We start from the raw sequence: 21942 nt of genomic DNA, 5'->3' as shown, positions 1-21942 counted from the left end.
CAACTTATTTTCAACCAGTTAGTTACATTTTGCTTTGTTATTTTGGAATAAGAAGTGTAATAACATTTGTTTTTTACATTTTGCGATAAACAAACGTTATTGATAAAAGTTACTTATTTTGGTAACACGCTGATAGTTTTGTCATCAATGTTGTCGAAAACATTATTTCTGCAACTCATCTTTTGGCGGCTTAGATCAAAGCATCTTGAGAACAAATATTATTAGCAGAAAATTCAATTAGATATTTGTTAGCAACATTGTTTTTTTTATAATAAAGGTTTCGTCTTGGCTTGACTTGATTGATTGTATTGTTAGGTTACCATTTCATGTATCGTATGACAAATATTGTCGGACGTCGCGATTGGCTGTCGGATAAAGAATTTCTAAGGTTCCTAAAGCTTAATCTACAATGTGTTTGTGTCCTGTTATTCTCTGTCTTTTTCTGGCTTAAGGTTTAAGATTTGAGTCAGAAAAAGATAAAAAGAAAGAAACAAGAAGCAAAGAACACATTGTAGATCAAGCTTAACATTTCAAAATTATTTGATCATTATAATAGTCTTTTTCTTGGAGATACGACCAAAATTGTATTTTCTTTTTCTACTACTATTACTGAAAGATTGAACCAATTACAACTACACAAACTGCGGCAAAATAGCTACTTCTTTCTCGGAAGCCATTATTGAACTTGTAAATTGTTACGTTTGTGTATAGCATGTATATTTATTAACAATAGTGCTATTAACTGTTTAAAGTTTTTCAGTTTTGTTGTAAACATTTGAGAGTATCACTTTTGCTGATAACATTTCTATTAGCAGCTTAATGACGATAAATAATTTTTCCAATTTGATTTGATGTTTATGTTTTCTGCATAATTAAAAACACATTTTGTTAAAAGCATTCAGTAAATTGTCTCCTGGAGAACATAGTTTTACTATAAATACTTTTGTCGTTAACTTTTCAAATGAAAATTTGAATAATCGAATCCAAAGTGATGCACGCGTACACGAGGAATTCTCGACAGCGAGTGCGTCTGAAAGCGCATGTCTGATTAACGTGGTCTAGGATATCCAGCGCGTTTAGAAAGTATATTTATTATTTATTATTATGGCATCGTTCGGGGATTATGGTTCGCCGGAGGGTCAACGCACCCTATATTCTCGGTCACTTCGAAAAAAATCTTCATTGTGCAAGGAAGTTCAAGATCAACATTAAGCAGATGCGAAAGGTATCAGAGCGAGAAGCGAAGCGCGGCTCACGCGGCGTGACGCCGCAACTGTGACCTGCTGTAAAAAGAAAAAAAAACAAAAGAAAAGAGGGGAACCTCGCGAGAAAGATGAGATCCGCTGATCTTTTCCGCCTTATTACAACGAGGGAACTCGACGCGGTCCAGGAATTAAATCCCATCGCGAAGAATTTATTCGTACGGGAACTTGTTTTCTTTCTTTATGAACTTCGAGCGTTGTTCGTGATAATGCGTGAGTAAAAATTTGCCGATTTTTACGATAGTCTCGGCAGTTTGAGAAATCGCAATTTGCGCGACGATGAAACACGTCGCCGTGCAACGACAAATCGCGTCCTGTTGGTATCTTCCTCTCTAGTGGTCGTTTACAATATGCGATGTAAGCTTGGCGCAAAAGTTGGAGTAAGAAATAAAAATAATTTATTTTGCTGACGCCTACACTATAACTCTTCTATATCGAAAGTATTTCTCTTAAATAAAATATTTCTTTTAAGTAAAAGAGATACTTCCGATGTGAGGCAGTTAAAGTATAAACGAGAGAGCGAAACAAATTATTTTTATTTCTTACTCCAACTTACGCCAAGCTTATTCCGCATATTGTAGACGGTCACTAATTTCGAAGTGTCGCCTCTCGGGAATAATTGACAACTAAGTACATTGGCTCATTCTCTCACTCAAGGCGGAAATAACCGTTTCAACCTTTCGCCGTACACGTGCGGTTCTCCGCGGCTTCTCGTTTCTCTCGGATTCACAGCTACGACGGTACTTCACCGCGATCGTATCCCGACGAGAACGGAAGCGGTCGGAGGAGAGACCGACCCTCCGACACGGCACCGGGTATATAACGCATACCTGGTCGCAGTGGCGTCGCTTCGCGGCGGCGGTGTTACTCCCGGGGTCACGTCACGCATCGTCCGGGTCGTCTGCCGCCGCCGCCGCCGCCGCCTCCGCCTCCACCGCCGCCGCCGCGCGGTGCGCGCCGGCGAGCGCGCTCTTCTGCACTCGTGGAGGGCACGCGACGTGTACGCTGCACCCGCGGGAGATGACAGAAAGAGGAACCTCTACGAGGTGGCGGCCGTCCACGGCCGCGAGCGCGGCAACACTGACCTGCCACCACCGCGAGAGAGAGGAGAGAGGACCGGATAACAGAACCTCTCTCCGAGTTCCTCCGGCTGCGGTGCTCCCTACTCTTCTCATGCTTCTCTTCCTCTTCGCTGTTTTCGTCTCTCTTTCTCCCTCGCGCTCTCCCGCCACCCCTTCCGCCCCTTCATCTTCTTCCTTCATCTGTCCGCTTGCTCTTACCTTTCTCGAGAGGTGAGAGCGACAAGGGGCGACCTCTTGGGCTCTCACGTGTGTCCCAAATGGGACAGAAGTCACTGAGGAGATGATTGAGAGAAAAGCCTCGTGTCTATTATCCCACGAATGGCATATGTGTGCGAAAATAATCGCGAGTCATTTTCGATCTTTGATGGAAAGCGCTATTAAGTGGAACCCCTCGGGTCTTCCTTTCTTCGCTGTTGTATCCGCGGAGATAAGCGCGAAGACTGTGCTGCAATTTGCGTGACACGAAATATCATTAGGTTACAAAGATGTGATTTTTTATTCACAGGAGAAATAGAATTTTTCATGGAGAAGACTTAAGAAAGATTAAACGAAGAGTCTCGATTGTATACCTTTGGGGCTTTATTTAAGAATGGAAATAATTATCCTCTAGTTCATAATTAGAGAAATATTATCTAACCCTTTGAGCCATACATTTTATTTCTCGGGGAAGTTTCTTCAAACTTGACATATGGGAGATTTCGGGGTTGCTGATTACGTATTTGAGGTAAAAAAGTTGAAATTTTACATGACGAGTCCAGTATGGCGGCAATAATTGTTCAGAATTGACAATAACATTTTAAGCATTATTCGGAAATAACAACGATATTTCCTCGATACAAAAAAGAGATATCTGCGTTTTTACAAGTAGCTTGCAAACATATTATCAATGTTTCAATAGTTTATTGTAAAAAGTAGGGCTTCCAGAATTTCGAGAAAAGATGTAAAATACAATACTATTTAATTGACAATTTCTGCTCATTAGTTAAAGTAACTAAAAATGAGAAAAAGGTGGACGCTAGCGTTCCACTATAGTTCTAAAGGTTAACCCTAATCTGGCCCTTAATAATTAAACTTGAATAGTTTCGGTTAGTTTGATTACTACACTATTAAATCTGTGTATTGGCTGTTGTAGACCCTTCTTCCCTTTTCTTGATTCTAATCTGGCCCACCCGAGTCATTTTCGATCCCATTCTATTTCCAATCTTGAACTAATGGAATGAGGACATTCGGTTTACATACTAAAACTGTCATATAAGATGGTAAGAACATGAGAAGAATATATATGAGATTTAAATACTGTAGAACCACACATTTAGATTACTTATCATATAATAAAATGGTAAACTTGCGGTCGTCTTTAATTGCAAGGTACCAGATTACGATATCAAAGTATAAAATAAAGATAATTTTTATAATTAATTTTATTTAAAATATAAAACTATTAATAATTTTATTTACCTCTTAACTGAAAAATAAAGTATTTTCATATACCCAAATAATCATACTTTCTGAAAAATTGCAACACATAATATTATTTTTCTTTAAAGTTCTCAAGTATTGACAAGAAAATCTTAGAATATGTTAACTTCTTAAATTCATCTTCAGAAAAATTTTTATAAACTCACGTTTTTCTAATCGAGTTTCTTCTTATATTACACTATATTTGCATTAAAAATATACTATATCATATTATATTTGCAATATATATTTAAAATACTTGTGGTGTGTATTTACGATCACTCCTGTAACAATTCTCTCCTTCGCAAACCTGAAAATATATTTATTATTTTTATAGATTTTTCTTATTGCTTTTACGGGATATACTTAAACAAATTTGAAGACGATCTTAATATGCCAGATTACAGTGCTCAAAAACAGGTGTGTCATGTGAGGATTAGATCGAGTCTTTTAAATATTTCGTTTGCAACAGCTCCTACGTACGCGAGAGATATGAAATGCGGATCTCTTTTTTTCCTCGCAGGACCGGAAATCCGTAGAAAGGAGATTAGGAGAAAGAGAGTGTCCTCGCAATTTCGCTGAGACAGATGCGACGCTGACGGAAGTAGTGCGTTTCTCTCCTTTACTTTTAATCGAACTCTTTCAATTTCTTTTTTCCTGTATACATTTCACGGAGACGGAAAGTAGACCTTTTCGAGGTCTACTTCCGGGGGAATTCGAGTAACATCGACAGAAGGAGGGCACGACTCTTTTTTACTTTTAATTGTACCATTTAAGTTTCTTCCTTACTTCGAGTCCATAAAGAGAAGCAGCGAAGAACTTCTCCTCTGGTTAGTCCTGCTGGTCACGTAAAGACGGGTCATCGACAGAAAGAGGGCACGCTGCTTTTTGCTTTTTAATTGTTACCCTTGAAGTTTCGTCTTCATTTTGATCCCATAAACAGAAGTCGACCAGACGATGAGAACTTCTTGTGCCGGGATTGCCAATTCAGGAAGGGACGAAGTAAACGACAAGAAGAGTTTTCTTTGACTCGTCAAGGTTCTTCTTCACTTCAAGTCCATAGGAGGAATCGAGAAAAGAAGAGATCTATGTCGCTGGAAAGATCAAAGAAGATTGGCGTGCTTCTCTGCCATGAGTATCTATGGTTCTTTGTATCTTTATTTTCAGTGAAAAAATCCCTGCGTATCGTCGAGCGCGTAACTTATTAATCTGCTTTCAAGAAGTTACTAGCGCGCCAGTTACGTTGATAATAAAAAGAAAAAGAAAGAGCACGTACTCGGCGTATGTAACGAGGGAACTCGACCGACGCGACAACAGATGACCGACGATGAGGAAGTATCCGACGAAGAACACCTCGCTCGCGTCGCCGGTGAAGCCTGAGAAGAGTGGAATGCCTGCGTGCGGATCATTGACTCTCTCGGTAAAGCCCTAATCCCCTTTTCCTCCTTTTCCGCAACGACGTGTTACGATACGTGCACAGGGACGGATTTATATGGGAATATAAAGATGAAACTTTGTTACGACTTCAAGTGGACAAGGCTTCACTTTAATTGCGGGTTCACAATTATTAATCCCAGAACCCTAAACATTAACGTGAATCTTAAACATAAGTAAATTTTAGCTAGTGCATCTTCTTTTGATCATAATGATTGCAAAAAATAATTGAAATTTAATATTCATTTTTTTTAATTAGTCTAGAAATCGTCAAGGAATATGATTTTATTAATATTTTTGCGATTTGCAATGCAAATTGAAGAAAGTCTGGAGAAATTTTACCCATGTTTAGATTTATAAGATATTCCTTGCGAGTTATAGGCTAATTATTCACGTCATACGCTTCAGCTATTAAATATAATAATATAATTAATATAAATTAATTTTTCGTATCAATCGTATGTTTTTAAGAAGATTGGAAGGATGTTTGATGGAATATAAAATAAATTTATAATGCATATATACGTGATATAAACATTAATTAAACTAACATGTGCAATAAAAATTTCAATAATCTTTGTCGTAATCTGTTTTTGAGATATTTTATTATAAACTTGTATATATACAAGTATATATGTAGTATATATACAAGTATATATGTAGAATCTCTGTAATGCAACAATTTCTTTAAATTTGATACATTTGTATAGAAGACACAGGTTTAGAAAATTATCGTGATAATAAAATAAACATTTAAACAAGTTTTAGCGAAGGGTCATTTAAATTTACAGTCAGATTGAAGAGAAATTTTGATATTTTGACGTGAATATTCATGAAATCAACAATATATGAGTAGAAATATAGAAATAAGTAAAATTTACTTGTCACTTCAAATGCTTCGGAGTATTAAATAAATCAACATGATTGGTCTATCCGTCGCTTTGAAACGCATTTGTAGCGTTAAATGGACTCTAGTCTACATCATGTAAAATAATAAGTTAGATTTTAGGTAACCTCATAATCTCATTTTTGTATATATAATATGTTTTATATTTATTTTAACATATCTATGCATTTCCAATCTAAACTAATCCTCCATCCTCGTTCGACTGACGAACGTTAGTGCTCTCGTATGAGTGAAATGCCGCGCCTGTTATTAATTGAATTTAAATGAAAATTTAATTATTGCTGCATTAATACGGCTTTATAAAAGTGAATAGATGCATTAAAATATTTATTTATTATTGATCCATCAGATTTATATGGGAATATAAAGATGAAACTTTATTATGATTTCAAGTGGACAAAGTTTTACTTTAATTGCGGATTCACAATTAATAATCCTAAAACCCTAAACATTAACGTAAATCTTAAACATGAATAATAATAATTTTGATCTAGTGCATCTTCTTTTGATCAGAGTAAAGCTTAAATTTGATAACAGCACATTAATCTCATGTATTTACTCTCGCTATGAGCGCGCTAACGTTTGCCAGAGTCTATTAATAAAAGTTATATTAATAAAATTAAGAAAATGACCATATAAATATAATTTTAAAGGTTGTAAAAAAAGTCAGAAAGTTTCAAAGCCAACTCTCTCTCTCTTTTTCTCTCTCTATAAAATTTTATATAATTACAACATAATTTTATATAATTACAAAATAAAATTTCCGCTGAACGAGTTTGCCTTATACGAAAGCAATAGATTGATGTCTACTAGCAAAATTATACCAACGAAATTAACCCTTTCAGGCCCTTTTTTTTCACTGGAAACTTTAGTTCCCAGGAACGTGTTTAGAAGTCAATAACTCCATGAAAAATTGAGATATTTGCTTACTTGTTTCGTCATATGCAAGAGGAATTCTCCTACTTTGCGAACATAATTCATACTCCTATATGTTCTGTTATATAGGCAAATCAGGTTTGAGGTCTATCCACTATAACATCATGTCGAAAGGTACACTACGGGGATTAGGACTAACCATATTTATTCTACAGACATTTTTATATTTTCATGTAATGTTTTATCTATACCAAGTTCGGTACAATAAAACAAAAATTTTTTTCCATCACAGTAACGGGTAGTTTTGTAGTTGGGGATAGTTTTTCATAGACAGAGAATCTTGACGATTTTTCCGTGATCTATAGTACTGTCAGACCTCAACGAAATTCAAGATTAGGCTATAAAATATCTACGAAACAGTTGAACCTATGAATGGCAGATTATTTTTTAGAGGGGTAGTTTATGTCAAAGGGTACACTTTGGGGTGAGAACCCACCAATTTTTATTTAAGAAACATTATTTATGTTTTTTATATGATATTCTATCAAAAAGACTTCGTCCAGAACGATAAAAACTCAAAAACGATAATTTTAATCATGGTGAGGAGTGGTTTTTGTTTCTAGGGGTAGATTCAGGTGGATAGAAAGTTATGACGATTATTTTTGGTCTACAACATATCTACAACACCAACCTATTTCAATAAAAATACAAAATACCTATACAATAAAAAATTTGATCGATAAATATTTTTCAAAAAGTCGGACTTGAAAGGATTAAAAAAACTATTATGCAAATATGATCTAAAAGATTGTAAATGAAAAGTCGGAAAGTTTGAAAGTCAACTATTTAAGCTATCTTTATATAATTAGAAAATAAAATTTCAACTGAGCATTTGCTTCATACGAGGGCAAATAAAAGGAAGGTTAAATAAAGACTGATAAGTTGTCAAATACGAGTACATTTTGTGTTCATATTTCTTATAATTGGTACTGCCATTAAATTGCCATAGTGTCTTACAGTTTTTATTTTGTCATTCTCTCTTTCAGTATTTCTTAACTTTTAAAAGAAAAAATCATTACATATTATAAAATTTGTGAGTTTTACTTCGCATATATTGTTGCAAAATTATTTTTTTAGTTATTTTAAACGATTTTATTCATAATAAAATAAATCAAATACACATATATTAGAAAGCTTCAACCTCTTTAAGCTGGGCTATTCAATAAAATATTATTATTATTATTAAAATTTTGTTCGATATATTTAGAATAAATAATTACGTTATATATATATATATATATATATATATATATATATAATTATGCTTATATACTCAGAATATGTAGTTTTCTTTGGGTATGTATTTTTCAATCTTCTAAAGTGAGACGGAATGGCCTTCGAGACACGTAAATAACGCGTTTTAATAACGTGATATCTTTAATGTTAACGATACTACGGTACATTCGTGAATTATTCATCTAGCAATTTCCGTAATTGCGAGCCGAACTTGTGTGACCCGTTGAAGCCAAAAGTGATAACACACCGCCAGCTCCATGTGTGCCGTGTCGCTTTTACGTCGCGCTAGAGCTGTAGCCTTTATAGCAGTATATATGTACCGTAATATCCACAATACTCATGTTTCATCGTGTGTGCTACAAGTGTGCCGCACGTCACTAGATTTGACCAGGAATTTTCGCGCGATTAGCTCGCGCGTTAGTGTTCGTGCAACGAACGCATGGACACATGGATGACGGACGTACAGACGAGCGGACGATCGATCAATAATACTAGAGGAGTTCTAAGTACTGAGGATAGAGCGAGCACTATGGCACCCCGCGTCAACTTCGTGGGCACCCGAGTATTTTCATGCGCTATCATGCACACTTACCGCATGAAATAATAACTGCACACGTAGAAATTCATGTGGAAAACCGCTCGCATATTACACAGAAACGTATTACTCCACTTCCGGACGCATTTCAGTAAGCGGATGCATTAAACGCGCTCGGACCACAAGTCGCGTTCCTGGTACGCGAATCGAGAGAGCCGGCGAAAATTTTGCAATTATCTGACACGCGCGTAGCTGGACGAACATACTTCCGTGACAATTTTAGGTTACACACACACACACACATACATATATAGTATGTGCATTTACACATTGGCTACACATCGATCATGAGAATCTGCTTCGTGACTCGTCGAGCAGATCTCCGTGTAACTTCCAATGCGCGTTGCGCGATGTTTGCATTTTACACCTATCGATGTATTCTCTGGTGCGTATCGTCACATTAACAACGCGAGTATTTGACCGCGCACTTTTAATTTCATATAACGCGCACAACGATTTCTCGTTAGTCCCATCACTCATAATCACAGCCGGGCGTTTTCAGCGAGGAATCTGCGGCGTCAAATTATTAACACAGACGTTCTGTCCTCAACATTTCACGCGCCCTACTTTCTTCAAGGGTTTGACCATAAACTTCTTCCTTCTCTTTACGTCGCACTGTATCGAGCACGAATCCGATGGAATCTCGTTCTCCCGTGCCGGTCACGCGCGCGCTACGCACAACCCGCTCGAATTCTCTCCTGCTCTCTCCCTTCGACTTTTCGTAGTTTTAGAGCAGGGCGATATTACGCGGCCGAGCCCTCGGTGGGGCTCCTTTTGATCCCCCTTCTCCCTTCCTTCCTTCTCTCTCTTTCTCTCTCTCTCTCTCTCTCTCTCTCTCTCTCTCTCTCTGTCTTCTCTCCCAAGGGTTTGAATGTAATTTTTACCTGTTTCGTGTTATATCAGGATCGAAGTTTATACACATCGTTCCGGAAGGTGGAAATGTCGACGCTCTATATCGGAGATGCTGTTTTGTAATGGCTCTCTTCTGGTAGTCGTACTGGACATGATGCTACTGTACACCGGGAACGCATTGTTATGGCCGTCAGCTGCTGCGTTCTGAGCTGGCATACTCACTCGGGGGACAGGGGAGCAGAAGGGAGCCGCGAGAAGCCGGCTCTAACGCGAAGGGTACGAGGGAAACAACGGGGCCAACGCCGTCCAGAGAGACGAGAAAATGAGCGGTGGAGAGAGGGGCAAGAAAGAAGGGATTGTTGGGAAACACTCGTGTGGAGCTGGACCATCGAATGCTGCCCTTCAATTTGACTCTCTCAAGAGCGACGAATAAGGCAATGTTAATTATTAAAAAAATTGTACTACTTATTTAAATATAAATATAAATATAGAGAATTCGTGTTTGGATAAAAGAAATAATTTTATCGCCGTCTTCTACGAATTGACTCGATTATTGTGTTTTCTCTTTGTATGAAGATGGCAGAGTTTAAAAATATATGATTCCAATGATTTGAGAATTTTCGTGATTCGTCTAATCGAATTTCCAATACTTATATATGTAGGACCTTTTTACGAGAAAAATCAATGATGATACTGTTCTTTGCATACGGGTGCATTCAGTGCATATATATATATATATATATATATATATATATATATATATATATGCAACTGCAATTTTAAAAAATCCTACTATATTTCTTTTTTTATGTTAGTTTGTTTTTTCATCATTGTGTGTATAAAAATATTAAGATGAAACATATATCGACGACAAATGAATATTATAAATTATAAGTGGAAAGTATTCGGTACACGAAAAAAGAAATTTAGTTGTATTAATCAAATATTTGATGAAATATGAACGAATCAGAATTCCAATGGAAATTATCAGATTCATATTCAAGTTAACAAGATTCTGGTTAACTTGAACAAAATTCTGATAACTTTTCAACCAGAATGGTTTGTTCATATTTTACCAGGTATTTGGTTAATCTAACTAATACTATATATGGAACAATTAAAAAAAATACATTTTTATAAAAATGCATTAAAAACTGTGTTATCTTTGTTCTTTCAGTCTTGGCATAACTTGCCTAAAAATAATCGCCTTTAATATTTAAAATATTTTTAAAAAATGCAGCATCAGCACAGATATTCTTACGACAAGCAGATATCTAACTCCTCATTTTGAATTCTTTTCCATCGAAAAATGTCTCTGAATATGCTTATAAGCCAATCAGAAGATTTATAAATCATATTTAGAAGTACTTTTGTTGACAAAAGAGCGTCCAGAATAAGAATCATATATCCAGAGATACCATTATCCAGACAGCATAAGATAAGCAGGAAGTCCTAAGGACGTCCTGAGGACGAAGAAATGTCCTCAGGACTTTCTCAGGATGTACTTTGGATGTCTCCTGTGCTGTTAGGGTAGATGTAAATCGATTCTTTTTCCTTGTTTTTTTTTTAATATTAAAAAATAAATTACCTTTTTAAGATTTTTTTTTTCCGATTTGATTCCGAAATTCTATATGTAAATTCTATATCTTCTTTAATTTAATATTAAGAAATTTCATCATGAAAGTTTATCGAGCATATGGCTTCTGTATATGTAAGCCTCGTTTGAATTCCTTTGAAGTATAGCGCTGTTGGGATTTGCATCTTCCAATGGTATAATCCACGAAGGTCTTTTGCTTTTCATTAAAAAATAGTGACGAAAATTAACCCACGCTATAAAAAGAAGTCATTGGAAGAATTAAAAAATATAAAATCCTTTCGATACGCGTCATTGAATTTTATCTTGTTTTATCTTCTTCTTCTTTTTATATATTGTTTTGCCCGAGGATCCACAATAATCCTATTAGCCGAATCTCGTTTTGTCGACAGAGATGGTGGCGGCTCGTAGCGGGAACTTTAGAACTAATAAAATAAAACAGCTTACTTAGCTAAGATTCAAACCGCACTTAGTTGATAATCAAACCCGCCGAGCGAGTTCTTTTAATGAGTTTTTAGGTATTACCGCTAGATAGCGCTAGGCAGTCCGTTTGGTTGCATTGATTCAACTCTAATCGTTTTTTGTTGAAACGAACGCTTCGAATGTTAATATAAAAGAGATATCCCTCGATCAAAAAGAAACAAATATTACAACACAATAGAGCCACATAAATCACATTCATGACAAATAGTGGACTGAATAACAAATAATAGTTTAAAGTCCATTTTTTATGTATGTATTTCTACGTATTTTACTTTCGTGCGTTCCATTAAATTTCTATCGTTTTCACGTCTTGATTGTGAAAATACCCGAGAGCAATGTAAAAATAAAATAATGACTCGATTATCTCATTTGTTAATTATGAGACACGCGAGTGATTGCACTTTGAAGTTTCTTTCGTCTGCACAGTGATGCTAATGTCTAAAAACTGCGTTTCCCACTGATAACTCCGACAGCGGGCAAATTAGATTTTCTCGTTACTCATATTAGTGCTATCATAGCCTATTCTGCGCGAATCGAGTTTCGCGTGTGCACTCACTCGAACTTTCGAAGTGCGCTCGCACTCTCGTCGCTGTCAATTTATTCGCAGACCGAATAGATTTTATAATCTCTAGCCGTGAAATTGAGGAACGGGCGCGCGCTTCCACGATCTTCTGCAGAATGAAAAGTTTTTTTTTAATTAAAACTGCAGATCATACAGAATCCGTACAGAAATATTCGTGCTAATATCTTCGCAGGGGGAGAATTTCAGATAAGAGCTACGTTAATATTAATACGCTGTCGATAATCTGCTGTCGTTCTCTGTATCGTTCCAGTTGAAGTCGAGGTCACAAATTGAGAGGAAGTCGCTATATATATATGTATGCATATATGTATATATCGACTTTTCGTTGTCGCGAGAGACGACACGTATGTCTTCTCTTATTAATGTCGGCGCAGCTGGCGCGAACATCGTAGGACGGCCGACAGAATTGGGAAAATTAATTGTCGTCTTCTAAGAGTACGCTCTATCTTCAGGAGAAGAGACTGTGTGGATATCAAGCAGCGTTACACATTGTTTGCAGGTGTGATTAATCAACGTTCCCCAGTCTCGCGGGCATTCAATTCAATTCAATTCCGGCCAGTGCACTTATACCCTGACTCTTTTCTTCGTCTCACGTGAAATTTCTTACATCCATTACTTACTGAGCGCGTGTGAACTCGTTATCAAAAACTCGAGTACTCGCGAGGCACACTTCTGATGACACCGAATATTGATATTCGATGTCCACGAATATCGATATTCGATATCCACGAATATCGATCAACAAGTAGGACGAATTTCCAGCGTTTGCAATTGAATTCTGTGTATTTTTTATTCTCTAGAAAAATTCTATTATCAGTAGAAAAGTACACTGAGAAAAAATTTACTAAATTTCAAAAAACGTTTGTTTGGATAGTACTGTAAAAATATTTGTTTAAATTAACTAATTATTTTCTAAAATTAAAAAAACATATTTATATTTAAAACTTTTTTATTTAATTTAAAAAAATAATTACTTAATTTAAACAAATATCTTCACAGTACTATCCAAACATTTCTTAAAATTTAGTAAATTTTTTTCTCAGCATAATCTGAGACTAGACAGCATCGATATGACATAACATACACGAAAATGCGATGAGATTAGTACATAGCGTTATAATGCAGTAATATTTAGCCATTACCAAATCAGCAAAACAATGTTTTTAAAAAAATATTTGTAAACATTTCCAAAAACATAAAAAATAATGAGTTAAGTTTCCTTTTCTTTACTCTTCTCTTTTTTCTTTTTACTTTCCTCTTCTACTAAAAAGAATTTTTTTTAAAAAGTTTAGAAAAATTTAATATTTTTAATATTTGAGAAACATTTATTTAAGATAAAAAAATAATTATTTTATTACTTGAAAGTTTTTTAATTATTGGATGTCTTATGTTAATTTATCTAGTCCTTCATTGATAAACATTTCGTAAAAATTTTGAAAAAAAATTTGAAGAAGTTAGGTTCGAACGCGCAACCTTCCAGCCGACTTCTGCTGCTTTGCTACATTTACTAGCGGCTAAACTATTCTTATTTGTAAATAGTACTTACGGTGCGTGAGAAACTTTACATACAAGTTTTTCGTGAATGCTTAAAAGCTGCGTTGTGCCATTTGCCCAGTCATTAATAGGGGGAGGCTTAGTAATATATTAAAATTTCAGCGAAAACGGTGAGGTGAAGATTATTCTTTTGTGAATGCTGAATTGAATGAACGTTTTAATGAAAATATTTAGTATTATTTCAAATAATTAATTAACGTAAAAAGTGAGCATGGTGCAGTATTGCTTTTCTTTTTCGTTGCTAATAAAACTGTCATTATCCAGACAACATAATGTCTAAAATCGGGACATAAGATGTCTTAAAGATAATCTTTAAGCCGCCTTAAAGACATTTATTCGTAAATCGTCTGAAAGACATCTTAAAAATGATCTTTAAGACGTCTTATGTCCCGATTTTAGACATTATATTGTCTGGTAACATCGACGTTATGACTGGACAGTTTTTTTCAATACCAATTTGGATTATATTATCCGGAGTGCGCGTATGTACTTGATGAAGTGTATTTAATCGCCATGCGCCACGGATATTGAAAATCATTGAAGGCAAGAAATGTAGGTCGAGTGTATATAAATCGGGTATCAAGGGATATCTTTTCGGTGCCTGCACTCGTTAGCATCGTAATGCATGTTAAATAAACATCGGGAAGTTTTTATGCATTCATACAAAACTGGAACGACTTTTCTCGTCGTAAACCTACGGAGCACGTGCCTAAGGTGGATAATGGGAAGCAAGAAACAAGGGAGAATGAGGAGATTATGCTCTTGGCAATGGAGTGCAATTATAGAACGTAGCAAACTTTCGCAATATCTGTACCCAACTTTCATTGCTTAATACAGACTGCATTCGAGGCGTGAGCAGCTTTTTAACCTTAGTCTCTCGTTCTTTTCCCTTACACGTACATATTAAACTTGTTCTAGACGTGCCATCCGTATTTAATTATGAGCCGTCCTTCCCTGAAACTAGTATCATATGTAACTTTAATCAATAATTAATTATTTGTGTTGAAAATATTTTATAGTAATAAAAACTTCCATTATTCCATTATTGGATGAACATGAAGTTTTAATATGTGTAAATATCGTGCACGGAATTTATTTCATTTGCTTTTGTTATAGGCGAATTAATAATAATTAATCGCACGGAGAATGATTTGATAAATAATATATAAAAATGTATTAATTGTTTATAAAATACAACAAATTTTAATTTTTTTTTAAGATGCATGAGTGTTTTCTCACGATTTTTCTTTTCAAGGAAGTGAATGCGAAGCATTGCATGAATTCTATAAGAATGCAAGGAAATTTGCTGCTTCGAAAAATCTTTCGAATATGTAAAATCGATTTTACTTTGGGCGACACGCATTGAAATGTAAGAGTAGAGAACGTGCAGAGTTGTTTGATACACACACATATACTAAGCCCTCACAACTGTCGCGCGTGCATAGTTCATAAAGTTACCGTTAGGGTTCGCAGGCGTGAGGCTCTTTCTCTACTCGCAGTTAAAATTTAACTCAAGTACTTATAAATTGAGGCTTGTAAGAGCGGAAAGCATACTTACCTGGCGCAGAGGTTACCGTGATCAGGAAGGCGGTTCCTCCAGGGCGAGGCTCTTCCATTGCACCACGGTTGAGCTGACCCTTGCGAATATCCCTAATGTGGATATCTCGGGCGTACAATTTTTGGTAGTCGGGACTGCGTTCGCGCTATCCCGGTTAATACTTCTCAAACAGAGAACTTCTTTTCTATCTCATACGGACACCGACCAGGGTTTCCCCTGCTATAGGCACGACTACCTTCTCGAAGCGTTCAAATCAATATGGTCACAAGAGGGACAGAAGGATCCAATAGTTAATGCGAGAAGTCTCTCTCCAACTTTTATAACTTCGCGAGTTCTTCACGAAAAGTGTAAGAATTTCCCTATTGAATGAAAATAAGAGGTAAGTATACTTTTCTCTTTTTCTTCAGAAACATTGTGGGGCTTACATATGTGTTGAAATTCCGTAGTAATAATTATGAGTGGACGGGGAATATAATTTGCAGCCCTTACGTGTTTACCAATTTTTTACTAACTTTGGTATAAATGGAAGTTTCTGTTGACCTTGGCTAGTTGTTAATACAGTTTCGTGTATCTTACAAATAGAATTTACTTACAAATAGAATTTACTTTTACAAGCGGTGTTTGGATTTTGTATATAAATGGTGTAAAAGAGTATTCTGCGACTATTAAGTACGTAAATACTAATCAATAGAAAGTATCTTTCTTGCCTATATGGTATTTGATATTTCTACGCCCGAGTGTAGGTATTACGAAAAGAAATAATGAATTGTAAAGACGAAGGTCGGTATATTATCGATCGGAAGCGTAATATAAGAGTGAGCATATGAGATAACCAGCTTGTTTAACATCTGTTATTACGGTTTATTTAGAGGACTCTTCCTCCATAGTTTATCCTCGTATTTTTTTTCTTTTATATAATTGTATAAAACAGACAGTTCAAAAATATGGATATAGAAAGAAATATTAAAGAGAACAGTAACACATATGGTGACGCTGATCGCTAGTGAGAGAGAGAAAGAGAGAGAGAGAGAGAGAGAGAGAGGTTATTGAATCACACATATGTGACACTGGTAGCGACGTGTTAATAAACGACGAGCTACGCATCCCCGCATCGTGACTCATAGAAACGAGGAGCGCTCGCCGTCTACTGCTGCCATCTGCCGCAAGCGGGCAGAGATAATAAATATAAACCTATCTGTACACGATGCAGACGATAAATGTAATTATTATGCACAAATGACTTTGCAGTATCTAAAATGTTTAATGGAATAGTAGCGCATAGAGATGACGTGTTAATGATATATATATATCGTAAATTTTTCACGAATTTGATACTTTAAATTTATCTCTATAATCCGGAATTTCATTGAAATTTCTGAATCATAGAGAAAGTGACAGCAACAGATCTCTGGGTTATGTATGTGTGTGTGCGTGTGTGTATGTATGTATGTATGTGTGTGTAACATGTTGACTCTATTTTACAATATCCCGTAACTGAACGGGGACAGTAGCGCAAACGCGATAAAGTTTATCAATTTTTTGCATTCATTGACAACAATGAACGTGATCGGACTTCGCTGAAATCACACACCGCGCGATACGTCGATAACGATAGAGTGCCAGGTATTATCACGTTCGCGATACAGCACATGCATATACAGGACATACAGTGTCCTTGCTAAAGTCATCTTCGTATTGATGAATCCGAGGGATTCACGGTTACGGCAGGCTATTCACGGCTTTCGGGAAAATTCAGAGATCAGCAAATTGAGGCACTAACGATGACATCTCACGAGGGAAAGACCGTGCTCGAGGGAGCTTGGGGGAGAATGGAAGATGTATGCGAAAGATTTCAAGAACATCCGGTAGTTTCGCAACGTCTCCGTATATATGAACACCGTGTGAGTATTGGTGGGCACGAATTGTTGCCTTTAAATTCCATTAAAGGCTGCAGACACTAAATCATGGTGTCCCGTGGGAACACATCGTTCGAGCATGCGCTCGTGCAGACGCCGGCTGCCGCTGTTCCCGTGGGAGGCGAGGTGCGCGAGTACGAAAAGCAAGGACGACGAGACGGCGAAGGCGCAACATAGCGCGCGCCCCGTTACATTCTTCTCGCGCGTGGGGTTGAAACGCTCAGTCGGATCGCGACACCCTGTGTCGAAGGGTCGAGCGCGCGGCAAAGTCGTTGTTCGCGGTGGTCAGCGTCGAAGACCCGTCTCCGCGGCAACTCGACGTGCACGGTAAAGTGTTTATACGGATGTCGCTTATTTTTATTTCGCCTTTATACGTAGAATATCCGTCTCAAGAAGGAGAAAAGACTCCGCAACGCTGAGGTCAATAATCGTTCGATTCGACGATCTTGCTTAATTAAATGCGGAATATCGAGGATTCCTTAAGGTAGTCATCTGCCGTATATCCGTTGGGGGACTCAAGTGATACCAGAAGATTAACGTCGCGAATTTGCACGCGGCTGTGCATTTCGCCGCGATTCCGCTCGGCGGTCAGTGTGCCGGGAACTCCGACGGCATTCAACGGCGAACTGTCCCTGAACATGAGTACCGTCAAAACCGAGGAGACATTTTCGCCGAATAGCCAAGAGTGATAGAATTTCGTGGCGCGAGGGGCGAGCAACTGTGCGATCGACATGTCGACGATCGATCGCGCGCGCGGCTAATCGCTGCGAAGCGACGACGAGGGAGAGTCCGGTGACACGTGCGTGAGGAGCGTTTCCGCGACTGTCGTTGGGAGTTGTCTACCGAGCGGGATCACGGTGGCCGCAGCAAGGTCGTGTCAGGGTCGCGGAATCGCGAGGAGAATGTGGAGGAAGGACGTGACGCTCGCCAGGTTGATCGTCGCCACGCTGATTACCCTGTCGGACGGCACCGCCGCCGGAAGCTGCAGCTCCGCGAAGCTCTGCTGTCAGGGCAGGGACTCCGGCTGCGTCATACAGAAGGAGTCGCCGAACGCGATTATCCAGAGCCCGCGCGACAAGCCCTGCTACTGCGATCACGCCTGTCTCAAGCTCGCCGACTGTTGCGACGATTTCAAGGAGACCTGCGGTGGTACGTGTTTCACGGTGCGATCCCGTGCTTGAAAGGGTTGGATCACGTCGTCCTTATCGGGTGACGTCGGGAGGAAAGATCGACGGCCGAAGCGCGATTTATTACGCAACTAGGAATTGATTTCTCGTAGACAATCGGAGATATTCGGCCAGGGATATAAAAAAAAAGATAGAATTTTTTTATTAAATTAATGAGTTAATAGTTTAGAATTAAATTCCTTCTTACGCGCCACCGACGATTATGATAATAACGAATATCTCGCTGTGATAATTTGGTGTTGTTACAACTGTAATGACTGTTTATCATTTGTATTGGAAATAATTCAATGTTCCGCGTATTAATCGCGGGAAATTGACCATTTACAGGGGGAGTTTAATGAAATTGAGATATCGAGTCAAAATGTGCGTACTAATTAAGGGCGAGTCTAAAAAAAGAGACAATTAATTCTCAACTGAAAGACACGGCATTAAACATCGATTAATCGATATAACAATGTCACTTTCTATTTACGGGCCGTAAGACTCTTAAGCATTCGCTTAACATTCTGGATTTTCCGGGATTATACGGGGATCTTAAGGACGTATCATGCTGCTTCAGCGCTGGAATGGACGAAACGCGGCCGCTTTAATCACCAAGTGGCCCATTATTAATTACGAAATTTTAATTAACACTAACACGACTATGTTGACGGACGTTTCCGGGAGAAAAATCGCGCTGCTTAATGAATTATTTCTCGTTTATGATAGTCAATAAAACAGATATTTTACCCGGATGTATCGATATTATGTATCAACTAACTTGCGGGGAGAAATATGACTCATATTTTTTGTAGAAACCTTTAAAAGTCAATATCAACTTGCAATTTTCGATCAAACCGACCGCACGCGAGGGCACCAAATAAAAATCAGATACTACGTGCGAGCTATATCAATAATGCTGCAAGCTGCGCGAGTATTTGACCAGGTATCGAACAACTATCAATCTATCGAATGTGTTTTAATCAAAACCGCCGCGCTTTCGTATGATCAAACCGTTTCAAATGATAGATGCCACCGTAATTGCATCGTATGTTTGATAGTCGCTATCATGTTCATCGTCGAAGTCACATATACAGGATATTGCAGAAATCGAGAGGAGAAACTTCGTCAAGGAGATTAATTTTGTCTCTCGCGAGCGTCACTCGTCTGACTGACGAAGTCGAATAGAGAATCTCTCGAAAAATCGCTCAAGAACGAACAAGAAAAAAAAGGGGAGAAAGATATACGCGTAAATCTCTACGCACGAGTGTTTCGCGTTTAGGAGGAATAGCCCACAGGGAACCATTTCACACATAGAGGTAGGAAGAATTATTGGCCGTTATATTGCGTAAGTGAAGCTGATAACGTTGACCAACGGGTCAGCCCCAACAAAGCATAAAAGTGGTGAATACCTTGCGTAAATGTACTCCGCAATTTATAGACTGTAAATTGTAATTCATCTCGCAGATTTGACGTAAGTGTTACGACGTAAGTGTGACGACGGCGATTTTCAATCGAATTTTCTCTCTCGGGTATAATCGCGCGACCATCCGCGCGACCGACGCGAACTTCTCGACAATATTCAGTTTGTTATCTCCGTGTTACATACTTCCAAAGTGGGATGAAATACCCGATTATTGACACCCGATTATTAATCGGCTTATAGTCATTGATACCATAGAAAAACCTGGTGTTTCCTGCAAACTAGCAATGATTGTCCATAGTTTTAGTCATCAAGTTCTCTTTTGAAATCATAAAGTGCAAATAGGAAGTTTAATTATAATGATGGTTACAAGAAAAAGCAGGTTTTCCTCTAGAGTGCCAATGACTAAAAGAATGCCAATTGAGTGTTTTATCTTACAGTGTTTATCTTATGGAATAATTACAGTTTTATCTTTTGGAATAATTACAAAATGAGAAAGAATCTTATAATACAGAGAAATAACAATTTTTTATGTATCATGGGAAAAAATATCTGAAAAAAATATTTATTCAGGGAGTACTGATAATATATTTATTTGAATCTTTTATTAAAATTTTTCTAAATTCTTTTATTCAAATAGCATAAACTATTACTTTCATGAAAAGCTAAAGTTTGAAGAAAATGCATATTTCCTTATTTAGAAAATATTTTATATTAGTAAATATGTTTTTTATATTAGTATCTACTAAATAAATATTTTTTATTCCTAAGATATATTTTTCCTCAATCACAAATTCAGTGGTACTTTCTTTTATTTACCTTTTTTTCCTGTAATTTATTAAAATATTTTTTAGTTGTTGTTAGTTATAATTCGCGTCGCGACTGCGGCAACAAATGCTATCACAGTTTTAATGGAAACCATCTCCGCATTATAAATAGTCGGGCTATTCCCACGCTGGGCACAATTTGAATTTGTTGGAAATTTTATGGGTCGCCGAACGACGCGCCTGTTAGTAGCAAAAGGATGTTACTCAATTCATTCCCGTTCGTTTGGTACAGTTATATATTGCTAATTACCAGATAATCAATTGTCGCGCGCATCAAATTGTCCATCGAAAAGCAACGATAAGGGAAAAGGAAATCACAGGACTCGCGCGTCTATTGTTTATTGTAGATCAATAACGGCGCTGTCGCGATTTAAAGGGAATGAAACCGTTCGTTAGAGATAAAAGTGACTTACTTCCATTATCGGGAATCCGGAACGTTGCAAAAGAGTCCGTTGCGCTTTTTATCTCCCATCCCCGAGCCTGTCCCTCTCCTCCGCGAAATGTTCATCTTTAATGCTCTGATTTCTGCCATTCGTGAAGCTACGAGGGAATCCGACGCGACACGAGCTTAAAGCCGCGCCGAAACGCGATTATCGCGCCTCCCTTCGTCCGACGAAGTAGGAGAAGAAGAAGAAGAAGAAGCGTCGGTTCCTTCCATCTTGAAAATGTAAGGCGCCGTGGCACTCTTGGCGGCTGAATTCGTTCTTCAAGTGGCGCAAAGCCGTTCGTCTAGAAGCGGGATAATCTCGCTCGTATCCTAGCTCGTCATCGTAGACTCGACACGCGAATTTGCATGCTTTGTAACAATATCGACGTATCGACAGTCACTGCATGGCAATGCACACGTGCACCATTCGCATGCGGTGGAATTTATATATAAAAATTACACGAGAAGATTACTTAGGTGTCTCCGCGCGCGATCTATTCTCAGCCGGCACGAATTTAACATTACTTCACCATCGTGTCGCTCGTCTATATATACCGCATCATTACTTTATATTTATACATTTCCAAATATACATCTCTCTGTGTTCTAAATGTACACTAGGAAAAAGTCGAATTTGTCTTGGGGGGGG

General features: G+C 37.6%; 2 protein-coding genes and 1 non-coding gene across 6 annotated transcripts in view; 2 read left to right on the top strand and 1 right to left on the bottom strand.

Moving 5' to 3' along the window:
* LOC116845583 (tricalbin-3-like) overlaps nucleotides 1-9815 on the bottom strand; it is a 56379-nt gene extending 46564 nt beyond the window's left edge. Inside the window, exon 1 of one of the 4 annotated variants that reach the window (XM_032818704.1) lies at nucleotides 9795-9815. The gene's annotated coding sequence lies outside the window, so the exon portion shown is untranslated. Of the gene's footprint in view, nucleotides 1-2092; nucleotides 2341-8907; nucleotides 8924-9794 lie in introns of those variants that run through there. The other 3 variants (XM_032818779.1, XM_032818638.1, XM_032818853.1) reach the window with 3 other exon arrangements.
* Nucleotides 9816-15526: 5711 nt separating this feature from the next.
* On the top strand, nucleotides 15527-15688 carry LOC116840695. The gene has a single exon (XR_004377396.1). It is a non-coding gene; the product is annotated as a U1 spliceosomal RNA (small nuclear RNA).
* Nucleotides 15689-17254: 1566 nt separating this feature from the next.
* Nucleotides 17255-21942, top strand: part of LOC116853104 (somatomedin-B and thrombospondin type-1 domain-containing protein) — a 21998-nt gene continuing 17310 nt past the window's right edge. Inside the window, exon 1 of the mRNA XM_032834012.1 lies at nucleotides 17255-18599. Within this exon, the coding sequence (XP_032689903.1) occupies nucleotides 18353-18599 (247 nt within the window). The 5' untranslated portion in view covers nucleotides 17255-18352. The remainder of the gene's footprint in view (nucleotides 18600-21942) is intronic.

The sequence above is a fragment of the Odontomachus brunneus genome, unplaced genomic scaffold, assembly GCF_010583005.1.
Source record: "Odontomachus brunneus isolate Ranch 3 - 2012 unplaced genomic scaffold, Obru_v1 Obru_scaffold_001, whole genome shotgun sequence".
Taxonomy (NCBI): Eukaryota; Metazoa; Arthropoda; class Insecta; order Hymenoptera; family Formicidae; genus Odontomachus; species Odontomachus brunneus.
This window is presented reverse-complemented; position numbering and strand designations above follow the sequence as displayed.